The sequence below is a fragment of the Nesoenas mayeri genome (assembly GCF_963082525.1).
Source record: "Nesoenas mayeri genome assembly, chromosome: 10".
In the NCBI taxonomy this organism is placed as follows: Eukaryota; Metazoa; Chordata; class Aves; order Columbiformes; family Columbidae; genus Nesoenas; species Nesoenas mayeri.
In genome coordinates this window covers 18,186,073-18,200,855 of record NC_137560.1, presented here as the reverse complement: position 1 = coordinate 18,200,855, position 14,783 = coordinate 18,186,073, and the positions used below count along the sequence as shown (strand labels likewise).

The 14,783-nt window shown below is 42.1% G+C and overlaps 1 protein-coding gene across 1 annotated transcript in view; it reads left to right on the top strand.

Moving 5' to 3' along the window:
* PTPRG (protein tyrosine phosphatase receptor type G) overlaps positions 1-14,783 on the top strand; it is a gene marked incomplete at its 3' end in the record, with an annotated part of 399,742 nt that overhangs the window by 348,200 nt on the left and 36,759 nt on the right. The window contains exon 14 of the mRNA XM_080350803.1: positions 13,489-13,580. Coding sequence (XP_080206929.1) covers positions 13,489-13,580 — 92 coding nt within the window. The remainder of the gene's footprint in view (positions 1-13,488; positions 13,581-14,783) is intronic.

Below are 14,783 nucleotides of genomic sequence, written 5' to 3'. Positions count from 1 at the left end.
TGACGGTAAAAATGCCCATTCAGTTCTTTGGGGGAGAAAGAGTAGCTTGACTCAGGTCCTCAGACAAACAGCTTCAAGAAAATGGGCGATGGTGGACCTTGTGTTCCACATAACGTGGTGGTGGAGGTGTGAATTTGGGGATGAACAAAGACTCAGCAGCTCTTGGGGGTGTATTTGACTCTCAGAGCCTGCAGGCTGGGTTTTGCTGCTGTCCAAACTGCGTTTCTGCTTCAAAATCTCTAAAATCATGATCCTTACAGCAAAAGCACGAAGGTGACAAAAGAACAGTGGGAGTCCTTCCTCTGGGCTTCTGAGCCAGATCTTGTAGCAAATGTGGGAACAATCTGTAGGAAGAAAAGGGGCAACGAAGTAGTATTGGAGTTAGGTGCCTGCGTGGCACATTGACTTGCCAGGCTGTGACAATTCATCTTCTTAATTCTAGGTATAAAAGCATTGTTATCCCAGTGGTAAACCCGAGGTGATAATTTCACACGTTTTTATGTTGATGGGGTGAGCCTTAAGTGGTGCCACACAGGGAGCTGCCATGTGTGCTCTGATTAATAAAAAAATTGATGGGAGGAAGAAAGGTTCTTATGCTATCACTGTAAGGAAATGCTTAACATCTTTAAAGGCCCATGAGTTTAGTTTCCATCTGTTTTTTGCAGAGCTTGGGCCTTTTCGAAAGCAGTGCCGATGTGCTGTAGGGAATTAATTTAGCTCTTTGTGGTAGCAGAAGGTTAGAGTTCAACATCAATGTTTTTGCTATCCACAGAGCTACATGGAACAAGATCCCTGTTGTATAGTTTGAAGGAATAGGTGGAGACTACTAGAAAGAGACCTGTTGTCCCTGCAGTTTAGTTTTATTCGAGATGCACCAAATAAGAGAGCAGAAGAGAAGATGTCACGGTATTTGATGTATATTCTCAGCAGCTGCTTCATCTCACTATGTCTGAATGTGTAATCTCACTCTCAGGAGCATTCTGCATGAGAAGCAGCTGGGTGCTTCTGAATGAACAAGAAATGCTCCCATTTCACCAGCTTTTGTGATAATCCAAGCTGCAGCTAGGCCTACAGGGAAATGAAAAGTCTGTGTTTTATTGTGACTTTGAGATTTCGATGTGTTGCAGTGTTGTCTATAGGATTTGAGCTTGCACTTGGACGTCCTCTCATTCCTTAGCGATGCTTCCTTGCACTGAAAGTGTGCAAGAGAATGCCTGAGCTTTATAGCAGCTTTTTAAAAACACAAACCATCTGCAGCTCTCTCCTCCTTCACTCCTTGGCTGGTGAGTTGGGGGTCCCATTGACTTTCTCACTGTCAAGCTGGGGCAGGCTGTGCTAATTCCCTGTGTGCTGAGCACAGAAAAAGATGCTGAAGAAAGGGGCTTTAAACAAACACTAGCCCAGGGTTTAAGGTTATCCACAGGTCTCTGGGTTTTTTGAAGCCTGCAAAGGAGACAGCTCAGTTCACAGGGGAATGAGGCAGCGGTTCAGTGTTCCCCTTCCATTTGTCCTTCCAGCATCTTTTTTCCTTGGTGTGCCAGACCACAATGCCCCATCCCAGAGAGAGATGCACTGGCAGCCTTAACTCCTCGTTTTTTTCTAGTGACTGAATTAACTAACATAATCATTGGTCCCTACCAACCTTATTGTATTTACTCAGCTTTCTGTGAAGGAGTTAAATTCATATGGGTTGGATGTTTTCTGTTGCAGCTCATGTTCTGTTTTGACCTTCTTGGCTTCACATATTTTCTCCTTTTAAAGTTGCTAGCTCTATCTGAGATCTTAACATCAGTGGGCCGCTTTGTGGAAATAAATATTAATGAGATGGCTGCCGATAGCATCGTATGGGCAACAACAAATGCTTTTATAGTAAATGGAATTTAATATTAATTGAATGGTTTGAAGTTAAAGCAGGATATAAAGTGACAAGCTCATGGCACAGCAAACTGCCCTTTGCAGGAGTCCAATTAGAAGAGTGAGCAGCAAATTGTAAGCAAACTCGCTATAATCACATGGGGGCAATACAAGAGTGGACTGTAATTTGGAGCCTGGGACCTGTCCCCTTGAATGTCTCATAATTTCCATGAATCAACATTTAGTTACTGTGTGGTGCCAAGTTTGCATTCTTCAGCTCTTTCCTGGCAATGCTGCATCCCATTGCTCTAGTCAAACCGGAGGGAGACAGTGTGTTTTGCAGTAAAAGGGCACATCAAGTAAATGCACCGTGCTCTGCTACACGTCTGTCAAAGAAAAGTGACTCATTTGTCAGGCTGCTGAAATGGCTTTGCATTGAAAATCTTATGCTGACGTTACACACGTGAAGCTGTTACCTTTGCCATTTTCTCAGTAAGGATGATCAAGAGTTGTTTGCCTTCCAAAGGGCAGCGTTTGTTCGTGACTTGGAAGAATAGATGAATTGCTGAGATGCATCGCAGATAAATGGTTAAATGCTGCCTGGAGTAACCAGTTGTCACAGATATATCTCATGTCCTTAAGAGTGATGTAAAGTGTTCATTGGGTTTGAATTGTTCAAAAATAGTTTCTCTAAATATTGTGTATCACTTTCATCTGGCAGATGGAGTTGTAGAAGCTGCTATAGCGAGAGTTTGTTTGCGGCATTTCAGACAACCTGAGTATTGTGTGAAATCGGTTTAGCGACCATCTAAAGGAGGGTGCAGGATGCAAAGCGAAGGCTGCAGGAGTGACAAAGACCTAAGCACAGCATCTGGGAAGTTGGGGCAGTGCTTCAGGATAATGGAGAAGTATGTGGGAAAGAAAAAAAAAAGGAAGAAAAAAAAAAAAGAGCAAGTCTATTTATCTGTTCTGTCAAAATGGCTGCGATCAGCCAGGAGGCAAATGAATAAATGGATCAACAAGTATTTCACACTTTTGTGTTCTCGACAGGAAATCACAGATCTGAAACCAAATGTCTGGGACAAAACTACCAGAAATAGTGGCAAAATACTCTGCTGTTTAGTCTGCATTTTAAACATTTTTAGCTCACAAAACTCCTTGAATTAAAACACTGGAATAAAACAGGAACTTGTTACTACAGTTCCCAGCAAAGATGGAAATGGTTAGAACGAGTCTAACAGCAGCACCTCAGTCCCTGTGGAATCTCCTTTGCCCGCACACCCACACCGTGGTGTTGGCCACGGTGATTGCCGCTGTCTTTTCCTCTCCCGACCTCACTAATTGCTGCACTAACGGCAGCAAAAGCACCACCAAGGATCATGTCAGAGCATGGGATGAAATGCATAAACACAGTAGGAGGAAAATGAATCTGAATTGCTGGAAGTGTCAGCCATGCACAAGGTCACCTAGGAGAAGACGTCCTACGTTCCTCAAGGATGGTGTGTGTCTGTGCAGCCATGTCACTTCATGAGCTGTGAGAGAAAAGGAAATACTGAGCCAAGAGCTTCTGTTTAATTTACTTGTCTGCTTCTGAGCAAGTGCCTGATGGATCCAGGCACGTCTCTTCATACATTAAAAAGCATTTATATGGTTTTGCTAAGGTGCAAACTGCAATTCTTGTGGGCTTTTTTCTCCTTTTCCCTGGTCTCGCGTTTATCAACACTGAAAGGTTATAAAGAGCTTAATAAAAGGTAGATTCAAGCTTTGGAAATAGTGCAAAAAAGGAGAGCAGTCCATAAATAGAAAATATATTAAACTGTATCTGGTGTTAAGGGATCTAATAATTAACATAGGTTGACTGAATTTCTCCTGTTTCGCTTATCTGCAATGAACTTTTATCTTGAATCAGGATGTTCTCCTCCTGTGATTAGTTTTGTTATTAGGTGTTTCTACACACTGATTAAGACAATGGGAAAGCAATAGTTTATTTGCCCAAGTGTCTACTTATTGAAAAACAGTTTGTCATGAGGATGAAAGCAGTTTCTAATTTTCAGAATAATTTTGACTGATTTCTTAAAGGCAAAATCTCTTCTACATCTGTTACTTTTACAATTTTTCAATTCCTGACTCTTCTATATAATTGGGGACCTGCTAATAGACTTCATGGTGAGTTTTCTGATATGCCTCATACTTTGAGTCCTTTTAATGTAACAAATATGTGTATTTCCCTGACACTAAAAGTCAAGAAGCTTTGAATGGATTATAGGCCTGAAACTTCAAAGATGTCCTTTTCTTAATAAGTATTTTGAAAAGGGAATTCTTCCTCACTTCATTTCAAGCACTTTCAGGATCTTCCTTCTATTCCCCTCTGCCTCATGGTGTAGTGGATTCTACCTCCATTATTTGCTTCTAACAATTTTTATTAAGGCTTATTTGGTCTGTGGAGATGGTAATTTGAAACACACGTGTTTTTTTAATTTCTATGCTTCTTTGTTATGCCTAAGGATGCTTAATACTGCTTGCTGCTTTTTGGTATTAATTAGATTTTTCTTACAGTATTAATTATCTTGAGCTATCTTTGATATTATTGCTATTGTTGATACTATTTATTTTTTAGAAACATTCTCAAAAATACTGCGCTGCTTGATTTAGGTGACACTGGAAGGATCCTACTGATGCAGGGACTTTTTGTTCTGATCTAGTAAGTGATGTGTGTCTGATGTGTTCGGCAAAGGGAGCCCAGTGGACGTGTTCACACCACATTGATTGTCCGATTTAACCAGAACACCACTTCAGCGAATACAACTTGCATCTCTGTGGTAAAGCTCTGTTAATGCAGAGCGATGCCTGAGGTCCTCAGCCCAGCAGATAGGGAGTATTGGAGCGGACAGAGCTCACACGAACATCCCTGTGCGTCTCCTGGCATCGGAGATGGGTCAGTGGGGTCTGACCTGACTGTTTTTACAGGACTGGTTAGAGACATATTCAGCATTCCACAGCAGAATGCACAACTTACTATTTCTCAGTGGTTCGGTTCCACGGATGGTAGTTTATTATCTCTGATATTTGTGTTTCCTTGTCACATTTGTTAACCTTTGAATGTAGGAAACTCATTAAAGCAATTCCTCAGACACGCGTACTCCAGGCTTCCCCAGAGCTCTCCAGTCACTACCAGATTAGTATCAGCGACAGCAAGAAGCGACTCTCCGAAGGGGTTGATTGATAGCGAGATTAATGATCCTCAAGACTTCTGTCCAGGTTTATTATTTGGCGGCTTACAAATCTTTGCTTTTAGGGAGATGGGTGGGGAGGGAGGACCAGCTGGCTGCCACCCGGGCTGTCTGTATTAGCGTGATGAGGGGACGTACATAGCCCTGTCAGAGCACTAGCATTAAGGAGTGTATTCTCAGTGTTCTCATTATCTGCCAGGTACTAAATAATTTGCTTCTCTGCTCTTGGTGCCAGCTGCTCTTTTCTTTTCCTTTGTGCTGTGCTTCCAAAAGTAGCTTTTTGTGCCGGTTCTAATTGCGTTCTAAACAGAGTTAACAGAGACCATAAAAAATTTTAAGGAGCTATTTCTTTTTGAAATGGCCAATGAAAAAACATCCACCCTCCAAATACACAGTGATGAAAAGAGAATGGAAATAATCACACTTTTAATATTTTATCCTGGCCTCCAATAAGTTGAACATGTCCAGCAGTGTTAGGAAACCTTCCTATGTCTCCCATGCAGCTTTAGTCCAGGTACAAGTACACACATCAGATGAGAAAGAGAGAGCTTTCCATTGAGTTTTGCATTATAATTAACAAACCGGCATTTCTGCCTGAAGATGGGCAGGACCATCAAAACAGAGGAAAAACCTGTCCCTATGTTTTTAACGTGTTTTTGTGGTATGCCTAGGTCCCAGGCTGTGGCTTGGGATATCTGAAGTAGCTGTCACTTGAATGTCCTGATGTCTCATTCGGAGAAAGGATAGAATATTTTTGCAATTTTTCCATTTTGAGAGTAATAATGTGGGAGTACTTAGGGACATTTAGGGGAATGTTGTGAAGAGAGACACAATTTCTGCTGTCCTCTCTTATATGGGATCGTCTCTGGATTGTTTTTCTTATAACACATTTTCAATCCAGATGAATTACACTTTGTGTTTTAAAATACTTGTATTTATCCTCCCAATGTGCCACCCTGTTTTTATTCTTTTCTTTCCTGAGATTCATCCCAAAGGGAATTCATGTCCTGAAATGATAATATCAACTGTGCCCAATTTTGAATTCTTAGAGGTGCTACTAAAAGCTCCTCTCTAGTAAGAGGCAATCTTCATTGATTGCTGCAGTTTTTGTGATTACGGAACAGCCCTTCACTTGGTTAAATTTAGCTTCCTTCTGTGCAAAAGTTTTAGGCTCCTTTTTAATATTTCATGATGTTTAGGGCATTGGAAGTACACATTTTATAGGAACTGCCTAAGGGATTCTTTGATTGGAAAAGGCATGTCTTTTGTCTTACTCTGTGATTTTCTAGTCTTTGTTATGAATGTTGCATTGAATAAATGGTTGGTCCAGGGAGAGGAAAATTAATGCATTGAGCTTCCCTTTGTTTTTTAAATCATGCCTAATTTTTAAACCATTTTAAGACCCTGCATATAGGTTTCTCTACCCCATTTTTGCCTGAAGACATTAAAATTTTGAGTGGTAATGCATATAACCAGGGACCTTGTTCTCCTGCAGTAGAAAATACTGATGAGTAAACCCATTCAGTCATCTGTAAAACTGCTGAGTGTATCCAACCCAGCTGTTGTGAGTATTGATTAAAGCAGGAGGGGAAGGGCTGATGCTGCTGGCCCTGTCAGAGGTCACCAGGAGAGTAATTAGCTACCAAGTGTTACAGGGCCAAGTGTCATCACAAATAAGGTTTCACCATCACCTTCGTTGTTCTCCAGGGACACCAGGAAGATGGGACAAGGAAGCGTGGAAAATGTTTGTGCTGAGTTAAACTAAGATTTATCCACTTAAATTTGCAGTTAAAGAGCTTTCTAAGTGCATTTCTGCATTGGCCACCTGGGCACTTTCTGGTTGCACAGCTGATGAAGGGGGAAGGACTGGAAAGCAGCTCATCTTGGTGTGTGTTGTTATCTGTTTAATTATTTGACTGCCCTTCTAAAAATTATTGTTTCTTGTGTTATGTCCAAGTTGAATCCCATATGTGATGAAAATGGGTGTCTAGTCTCTGGTGCAGGATAGGATCTCAGAGGATTGGGAGAAGAGGATTTTTAATTTTGTGGAGAGCTGTGTAGTCAGCTGGCAAATTTAGGTCATAAATATTAAATTAGCTGTCTTTCTGTGTCAAAAATCCCTGGTTTTGTTTGCAGATTAGTTTTTCAGATGGACAATTTTACTAGTGGTGCGTTCTTCATCACCAATATCGCCTCAAAGTTTTGTCTGCCTTCTTTTTTTTTCCATCTGCCTTTTCCTAAGCTTTTTTCCCGTCTTTATTTCTCTATTAAACTGCAGAATATGTGGCTGTAAGTACACCTGGTTGGACTGAGGAATAGCATTTGCATCCTTTCAGTTTTTGCGGGACTGTGTGGGTACACAACAACTCACTGGTATGAAAAAGCGCTTCTCCTTGCCCAGAGGAGGCCCATTGAAAGAGACAGTCTACTTTTCACCATTCTGTCTAGGAAAGAAAAGGATACCAAGGACCTGGCACAATCTGACTTTCTGAAGCCTGTCCATATATCATCCAGACCTCTCTAGTGATCATATCTGTGTGATGCTTGACACTGCCCGGGAAGATTACAGGCAGAAATTGCTTTGTGGGGAGAAGGTGAATCATCTTCGGGAGGGATATGCAGGAGAATCAGCATTACTGTAGGGAAATTTTCGTCGTTTTTCAGCTTTCCTTTATTCTCTTGGTCTTTATGCATTCCCACTTTGTATATCCTCCCGTAGCTCGAGTTCGATCAGCCTTCACTGCCTTACTGCTCCAGTATAGCATAGGTTCTTTTATACCTCAGCTTTTGAATTCTGATCGTTAAGCATTAAGACCTGGGAAGGAAAATAATTGTAGAAAATTGGGGCAATATAAGCTATTTTCTGCCCAAAAAAGAGTAAGTGCAGATGCCCCTCTGATACAATGAGCATAATATCACTGCTTCATGCTGGTCACTTATGAATAAGATCAGATTTTTTCATGTGGTTTTTCTCTTCTCTTTTTCTTCTTAACGCTTGAGTCAATTTTATTGCTCATAAAAATCAGTGACTGATGACCCCGGCTGGAGCAGTGCAGACTGCAGGCAGCTGTTGTCCAGGCTCCCATCCACTGCCCTGCTGGTGACATAGTCGTGATTTGCAGCACTTCTGTTGTTCAGTAGTCTGTGGCTCTTTTCTGAGGAGCCATTGCCAATTCTGACAGTGACAAATGCTTGCCAAGGAATAGTGAAGCTAGTTAAAAGTGCAGAGCCATGTGTTACTAGTACACTTGACTGCATACATGCTCTGTTTTTGGTGCCAGCAGAAGACAATCTTAATTGTGTCTCCTGGAAAACATGCAGAACCATTCAATGAAAATCTGAGGCATCTTTTCTTCTGTTGACAGTGAGAATGAATGTGCAGAGGTAGTGAAAGGGACCATTCCCTGTCTTTGGATCCTTGTTTGGGACTTATTTGCAGACTGTCCTGTGATGGAGGAGTGTGGTGAATGAATGCCTGTATCCTGGTTGCGTTTGATAAAGAATAAGCCGTGTGCAGCCTGGTTTAGAGGTCTCTTACAGATCCTGGTTTGACTCCTGTTTGGTCTCGCCTGTTGTGCCCACCAGCTAGGGACTGTGTGGGACAGTAGGGTGGCTGCAGGGACTATTTGCCTCTCTCTTAATAAATGCACATTCTGCAGCACTGTCGTCTGTGGGAGGCTGTTTCTGGAGGAAGGGTACCCAGAGGACAAGATTTACCCTGCTCTGACAGTAGTGAATAGGCCTCCAGGACCCTTTCAAGCCATCTGCCCATGAATTGGTCATGCTTTCGGAGGTAATGACCCAAAAAGATGGTAGTTGCAAGAAACTAGGAGCCTAGAGCTCCTAGATCTTATTACAGAACTGAAGTAGTATAAATGGAGAGGGAATTACACACTGCTCAAGCCAACAGAAATGCCCAGAAGAAGTAGGTCCCTAGTGAACAAGGGAGCAATGAATGTGCTGGTCACTTCAGCAGGACACGGCACTTGGGTGTCCCCAGAAAGTGAAGCGTTGCCCTTTGGTTTTCCCTGTGCTCGGCCACTGTTGTGGTGGTTCAGCCAGCCACATGGGGCAATCACTTGCCCCTCTGTGATAATTCCTTGCTTCTTTTCTCCCTGTCTCAGCTGCACCACAGCAGCACCGACCCGTCTCCTGTCAGCTGGATTGGGGGATGCTGCCCACTCTAGAACAAGTACGGAGGAGTAAAGGCCAAATGCTGCTCTCAGAGTGATTTCCAGCACTCCCATCATCTGCAGCACGCTGTGTGTTTGTTTCTGAGATGGTATTAACTAAACACTAAGGTGCTATCTTCTACGTGAAAATAAAATGCATCCTTGCTTTCAGGCCATTATGTGATCTGGTTCTCCCTCTTGCTTTTAGATGAGTATAAAGGAGAAGCTACTTAAGGTTTGTTAACTAATAACCAAGGAAGCCTGGTTTGAGTGTCAAAATCTCATGAGGCATCTCTTCTTCTACAGAAGCTAATCTGGTATTTTGCTCAGCAGAGATGGAACAAGCATTTAACCCAGTTAATCAGGACCATCTCTTGTCATATTTTTATGCTTGATAATAAGATCCTGCTGCTCTAGACTTCGCATCCTCTTAGTTTGCTTTAATAACTCACTGCCGATATCTCTGTAGAAAGGTTTTGGGCAGGAGGATACTCTTCCCCGTGTCCTCTTTGCATTCCAGACCCTTCCTCTGCTCCTTCTCCGGGGAGATGCTAATCTCGCACTGTTTTACCTTCTGCATTTTGGTCCATATGTGACAATTGTGTGTCTGATCACCATGATCTCGCACAGTTATTGTACCCCAGGGAAAGGGAGCCAAAAAAAAAACATATGGAGCTAGAGAAAACAGTGTGCTTCACTGCACACAGGCCTATTTCAGAAACAACAGACTCTTTGGTGTTTTGCAGAAAAGATGTGGGCTCTCCAAAGTCTTCTGAAGTTAAATCAAGGCTATGATTTGTTTTTCCTCAACCAGTGCTGCAGAAATGCAAGAATTACTTTAAAATCAGTGATTCAGTTGTTAAGATTTTAATAATCATTTATATAATTGACAAATCCCAGTTCCTCCCTCATTCATTAAGGACTGCTGCCATCACAAAAAAAAAAAAAAAAAAAGTTATTTTATTCTGCTGATGGTGTCCTGAGCAAATGGGCACACAAATGCAAACACCTGCACACATATACACACCAGGCTTAAAAGTTACAGGCTGAAGTGCTCATCTGAAAACAGTTGTAGGCTTGCACCCTGTCTAGCCTGGTGTCAATTCCCACCTCTCTCCGTGGCTGCTTCTCCAGTGACTCGAAACAAGCAATTTTCTGCTCTCAACCTTTCCCTTTATCCAGCCCTCCCCATACACGCACACAGATTTACCGCAGCCTCTTGTAGCCTTAGCAACTGCTGCCTCTTAAGGTTTGTGTACTGAGGGAAAGGTAACGGGTAGAAGAAATGCCAGGGGATAGAAAGGAGCATCCTAAACTGGGGGAGAACGCAGATACAAATTGTTGGAAGTGCTTTTCAGTATCCTGGATCCCAGCTGTATCATTATTTATTACTACAAACCAAACACGAGTTTGCAAAAGGCTCTTCTTGGGCCCAGGTATTTCCTTACCCCATTAGTCCCAGGCTGAAAAACTGACATTATCCAACCTGAGGCTCTGGATGCACCTGCCTGGTGCCCCGAGACGCGTGGTCCCTCTTGGAGCTGCACAGAGGAGGGGTGCGACAGTAGGAAACAGACCCAGTAAGCCAAACTCGCTGGAAAATTTGTCCAGCAACTTTGTGAAATCCTTTGTAAAAGGTCTTTTAAAGATCAATCTGCTTTATTCTGCTCTCAGTTTTTAGCCTGCATAGTCCCATCAGTGCTGCCTTCTGCTGTCACCAGGAGCCTATAACACATGGAGGGGTCACCAGGACAGGGATGCGGTGACCTGGGCACAGTGAGCTCAGCTGCAGAGGCTGAACTTGAAATATTTACAGTGATTATAAGCAAGTGAACAAAAAGCATTTGAGAGGCATGTCTTCACCTAATGTGCCAGCATCCAGTATCATAAAGTAGTGAACATGCTCTGTGTATACATATATCTACATAAGAACGTATTTTACCATGATTGTGACTTGGGGAAAACTTCAGTCAGATTCCATGGTGACTGCCTTTTAAAAAAGCTTCGGAAAGTCTTCCAGGAATAAAATACAGAATTGTTAATGACATTAATGATTGCAGAAAACTTCACTATGTGAAATATTCATTTAATACATTGTTATTCCAACATTGTGTTCAGCAGAGATATGCTGGACTGGGTATTCACCTATCGCCATCCTGAGCCTTACAGTATCACACAATGTGATTATCCAACACAATTACATGTTTTGAGGCTATTAAGAAAAAGCTGTCTTATGGCTGCATAAAAAACCATAATGCCAGCCTATCAGAGCCTCTCAGAGTATAAAATAACAAATTACAAAAAATAATTGCTTTTCTTAAGTATCATCAGCTTAAAAAAATCCTGTAAATCCCTATGTAAAGGTCTGTCTTTTTATCAAACACCTTCTTAAGGCCTTCATTACCGGGAGAAGTGCTCAAGGATTTTTGTAGTATTGACTCAAGGGGAAGAGCCTCAAATACATCAAGATCAGGAACATTTTGCCTGTTTCATATTCATAGTTTCTTCTTTATGTGTGACTGATTTATTCTGCTGCGTGCCCCCAGGGTGTGCATTGTCCAAAATAAAGGCTGCCAAAAAAAATGAGAACAGGGAGCAAATAGAGTGGGGAGAGTTCACCCGATGTTTTTTAAATGCTGTGAGACTATTACACATCTTGCATCCTCATGTGTGAATTCACCTTATGGTGTTTCTTAACAAAAGCACACTCACTAAATAAATAACTCCAGCACAATTGCAAGACATCGTGCCTGAAAATAGAAAGCTGCTCCGAGACAGTTACTCCATGCTGTGAAATCTGCTCTCTTCTGCTTCTGTATTGTCTTAAGTTGTACTTGTGCTGCCGTGGCATGTGCTGGCATTGTAAAGCCCTGTGAGTGTGCAGTGGACAGCACAAACGCATCGAAAGCAAGGACCCATGATTATTTTACATTCTTGTTTTGCCTAAAAGTGAGGGGTTTGATTTTCAGTGACTTTTTTTGTGTGTGCATGTTGAAAACAAAGGGAACGCAAATTGCTTTGGTGAAGTCAGCAAAGCCGGCTCTGCCGAGCGGGCTCTCCATGGAGAGCACAATGCCCGAATTACAGAGGAGACTGCAAAGCAGAAACTTATAAGCCACTACATGCAAATACGTTTCAGCAAAGGAACCAGCAACTCAACAAAAGGCACAGCCTGCAAACTTTGCCCAGGTGTTGAGGAGCAGTTCATTAGGGGCTGCAATGAGGGGGATCTCTCTGCAATGGGAAGCTATTGTTAAGCACCCCGATAGATGAGAGCAGACCCTTCTCCCGCCACAATAGCTGCTCACACCAAGCAAGACTCATTAAATATTCAGTTCCAGCCTCAAGCAGCTCATTAAGTCAGCAATGAGCAGTGACGCTGGTGTTGGAAAACCCTGCCTCAGTTAACATCACCATGCAGAGTCTCCTCGGATCTCTTGATGCTATTCTGCTCAGTACCTTTTCTGTGATGACCAGCTTGTGCTCTCTGCTTTGCATTAAATACAGGTAAAAAAGGAGTCAGGTGGATTTAAGTTCTCCTATTCTTTACAGGCCTTTTCAGAGATGAGTCCTGGGGCCCAAGCTAAGTGTGTGTTGCGTTTTTCTGTAGCAGCATGTGTAATACAAGTTTGCAGAAGGAGGATGGGTTGAGGGTTATGTGGCTTCAGCATTAAAAAACAAACAAACAAACAAATGTAATGTTTAAAGGATAACTTTCATAGCAGAACATCGTGACATGCAGCAGTTACAGATGCTGAATTACTGTCTGTCAGCTGTTACACAGCAGAAACTTTTACAGTAAATGTATTTTCCATGGAAATGCTAGTATCTTAGGTGGATTTTGGCTTGAACTGTATGCTGAATGTGTTTCTTGTGTGCAGAGTTTCTTTCTGAATGATGTATTTGAAACCTGTTTTGCAACTAACTTTTGTGAGTGTAATTTCATATTCCATAGTACTTAGCAATAATATATAGAGGTATTTATAATGGGTGGATGTCAGATGTCAATGAATTAGAGCACACCAGAATCTGAAATTAAGATTGTGATTGTAGAAAATGCACATAGGTTTTCACACATAGATGTTTTAAAAATATAACGTCTGAAAGTATGGAGCAGAAATGAAACAGAAAGGAGGAAGCAGAACATGTGCAAAAGTTTTTTACTATTTTTTCAGAGAACAGTTTTTCACACCCTGAATCTGTTTGTTTTTCTTTTCTTTTTCCTTTAACAGAAAGTGTTTTCAAACTGCCCATTTCTATGTGGAGGACAGCAGTTCCCCCCGTGTGGTCCCCAATGAAAGTATTCCCATTATACCTATTCCAGGTAAGATGAGCTAAATCTCCTCTGTGCTTCTTGGAATCTGTTTTAGTTACATAAAGAACAGAAGGTTGTTCTTGCGATAAATCATGGGGTTTTTTGTAGAAATTTGTTGTATCTGTGCTGCTTTGCAATGGGGTTCTGAGTGCCAATGCTGTATTTTTCCATAGGCACCTCATCCACATTATTTTGATAAAAATTTCAGAATAACCTTTGTAAAATGTCAAAACCAGGAACAACACTTCTTAGAAACACTAAGACGTTGCATCCAGGGTGAAACCGGCTGCTCCTCCAGCGCAGGTTGGGGATGAGGGGCGTGCAGCTCCACTGCTCTCTCGAGACTGGGGGACTTGCACCCCACTTTCAGCATGTACAGAGGTGGCGTCTGCTGGGTCGCGGGGAGAACAGCAAGACACAAGGATAAGCAAACAATCGCAAGTAAAGTCCAAAGCCATCTGTTAATTTGGTATTAATCAAATTACCAAAGGTCAAATTCTCCTCTCAGCTACACTGAGAGTGAAGCTGGAAGCAGAGTTCAGTACTGTACTCTCTTCATGAGGCATTTCCCCTGGGAATTATTAAGTGCAGGATCCAGCTCCCGTTAAGCCGTGATGACAGAGAGCAGCTTGGTGTTACGGTGGCCTTTGCAGCCACTGCCTTGTTTGATGTTGCTCAGTCGCACAGGCAGAATTAAGATACCAAAAATGTTGTATTGACCTCAGTCTGTCAAATGTTCGCACTTGTTGCTTCAGGGTGTTTTACATTTCCCTGTTGTATTCTGTAATTTGTGTCATTGGTCTGGGATTCAATCTGCAGCTAATTACATTCATTTTACCAAAAAGCATTTAAAGTCATATCTTTAAAGAAACCTGCATCCTAGACAAGTGAAAGAATCCAGTTACATTTTCCTTTATTTCATTCAGTAGTTGTGTAACTTCTTTCTAGACAGACTCTTTCAAAGTACCCATGGGAACTAATATGAAAGGTTAGCTATTACATTGCTGCAGAAAATGTTAGGCAGTTTGCCTTGCAGGCTGATGCTGTGCCACTGAAAATAAAAACATGCTATCATCTCTCCTTTCTGCGGCAGACTGAGTTCTGTGTCCTGGCCACCTCACTTCCTTAGCAAGAAGCCACCCTTCTTCTTCTTTAGGGTACGAGGAGATGGGAGGTTTTAGTCTTAGACCACCTATGATGAGTTTTCACAAC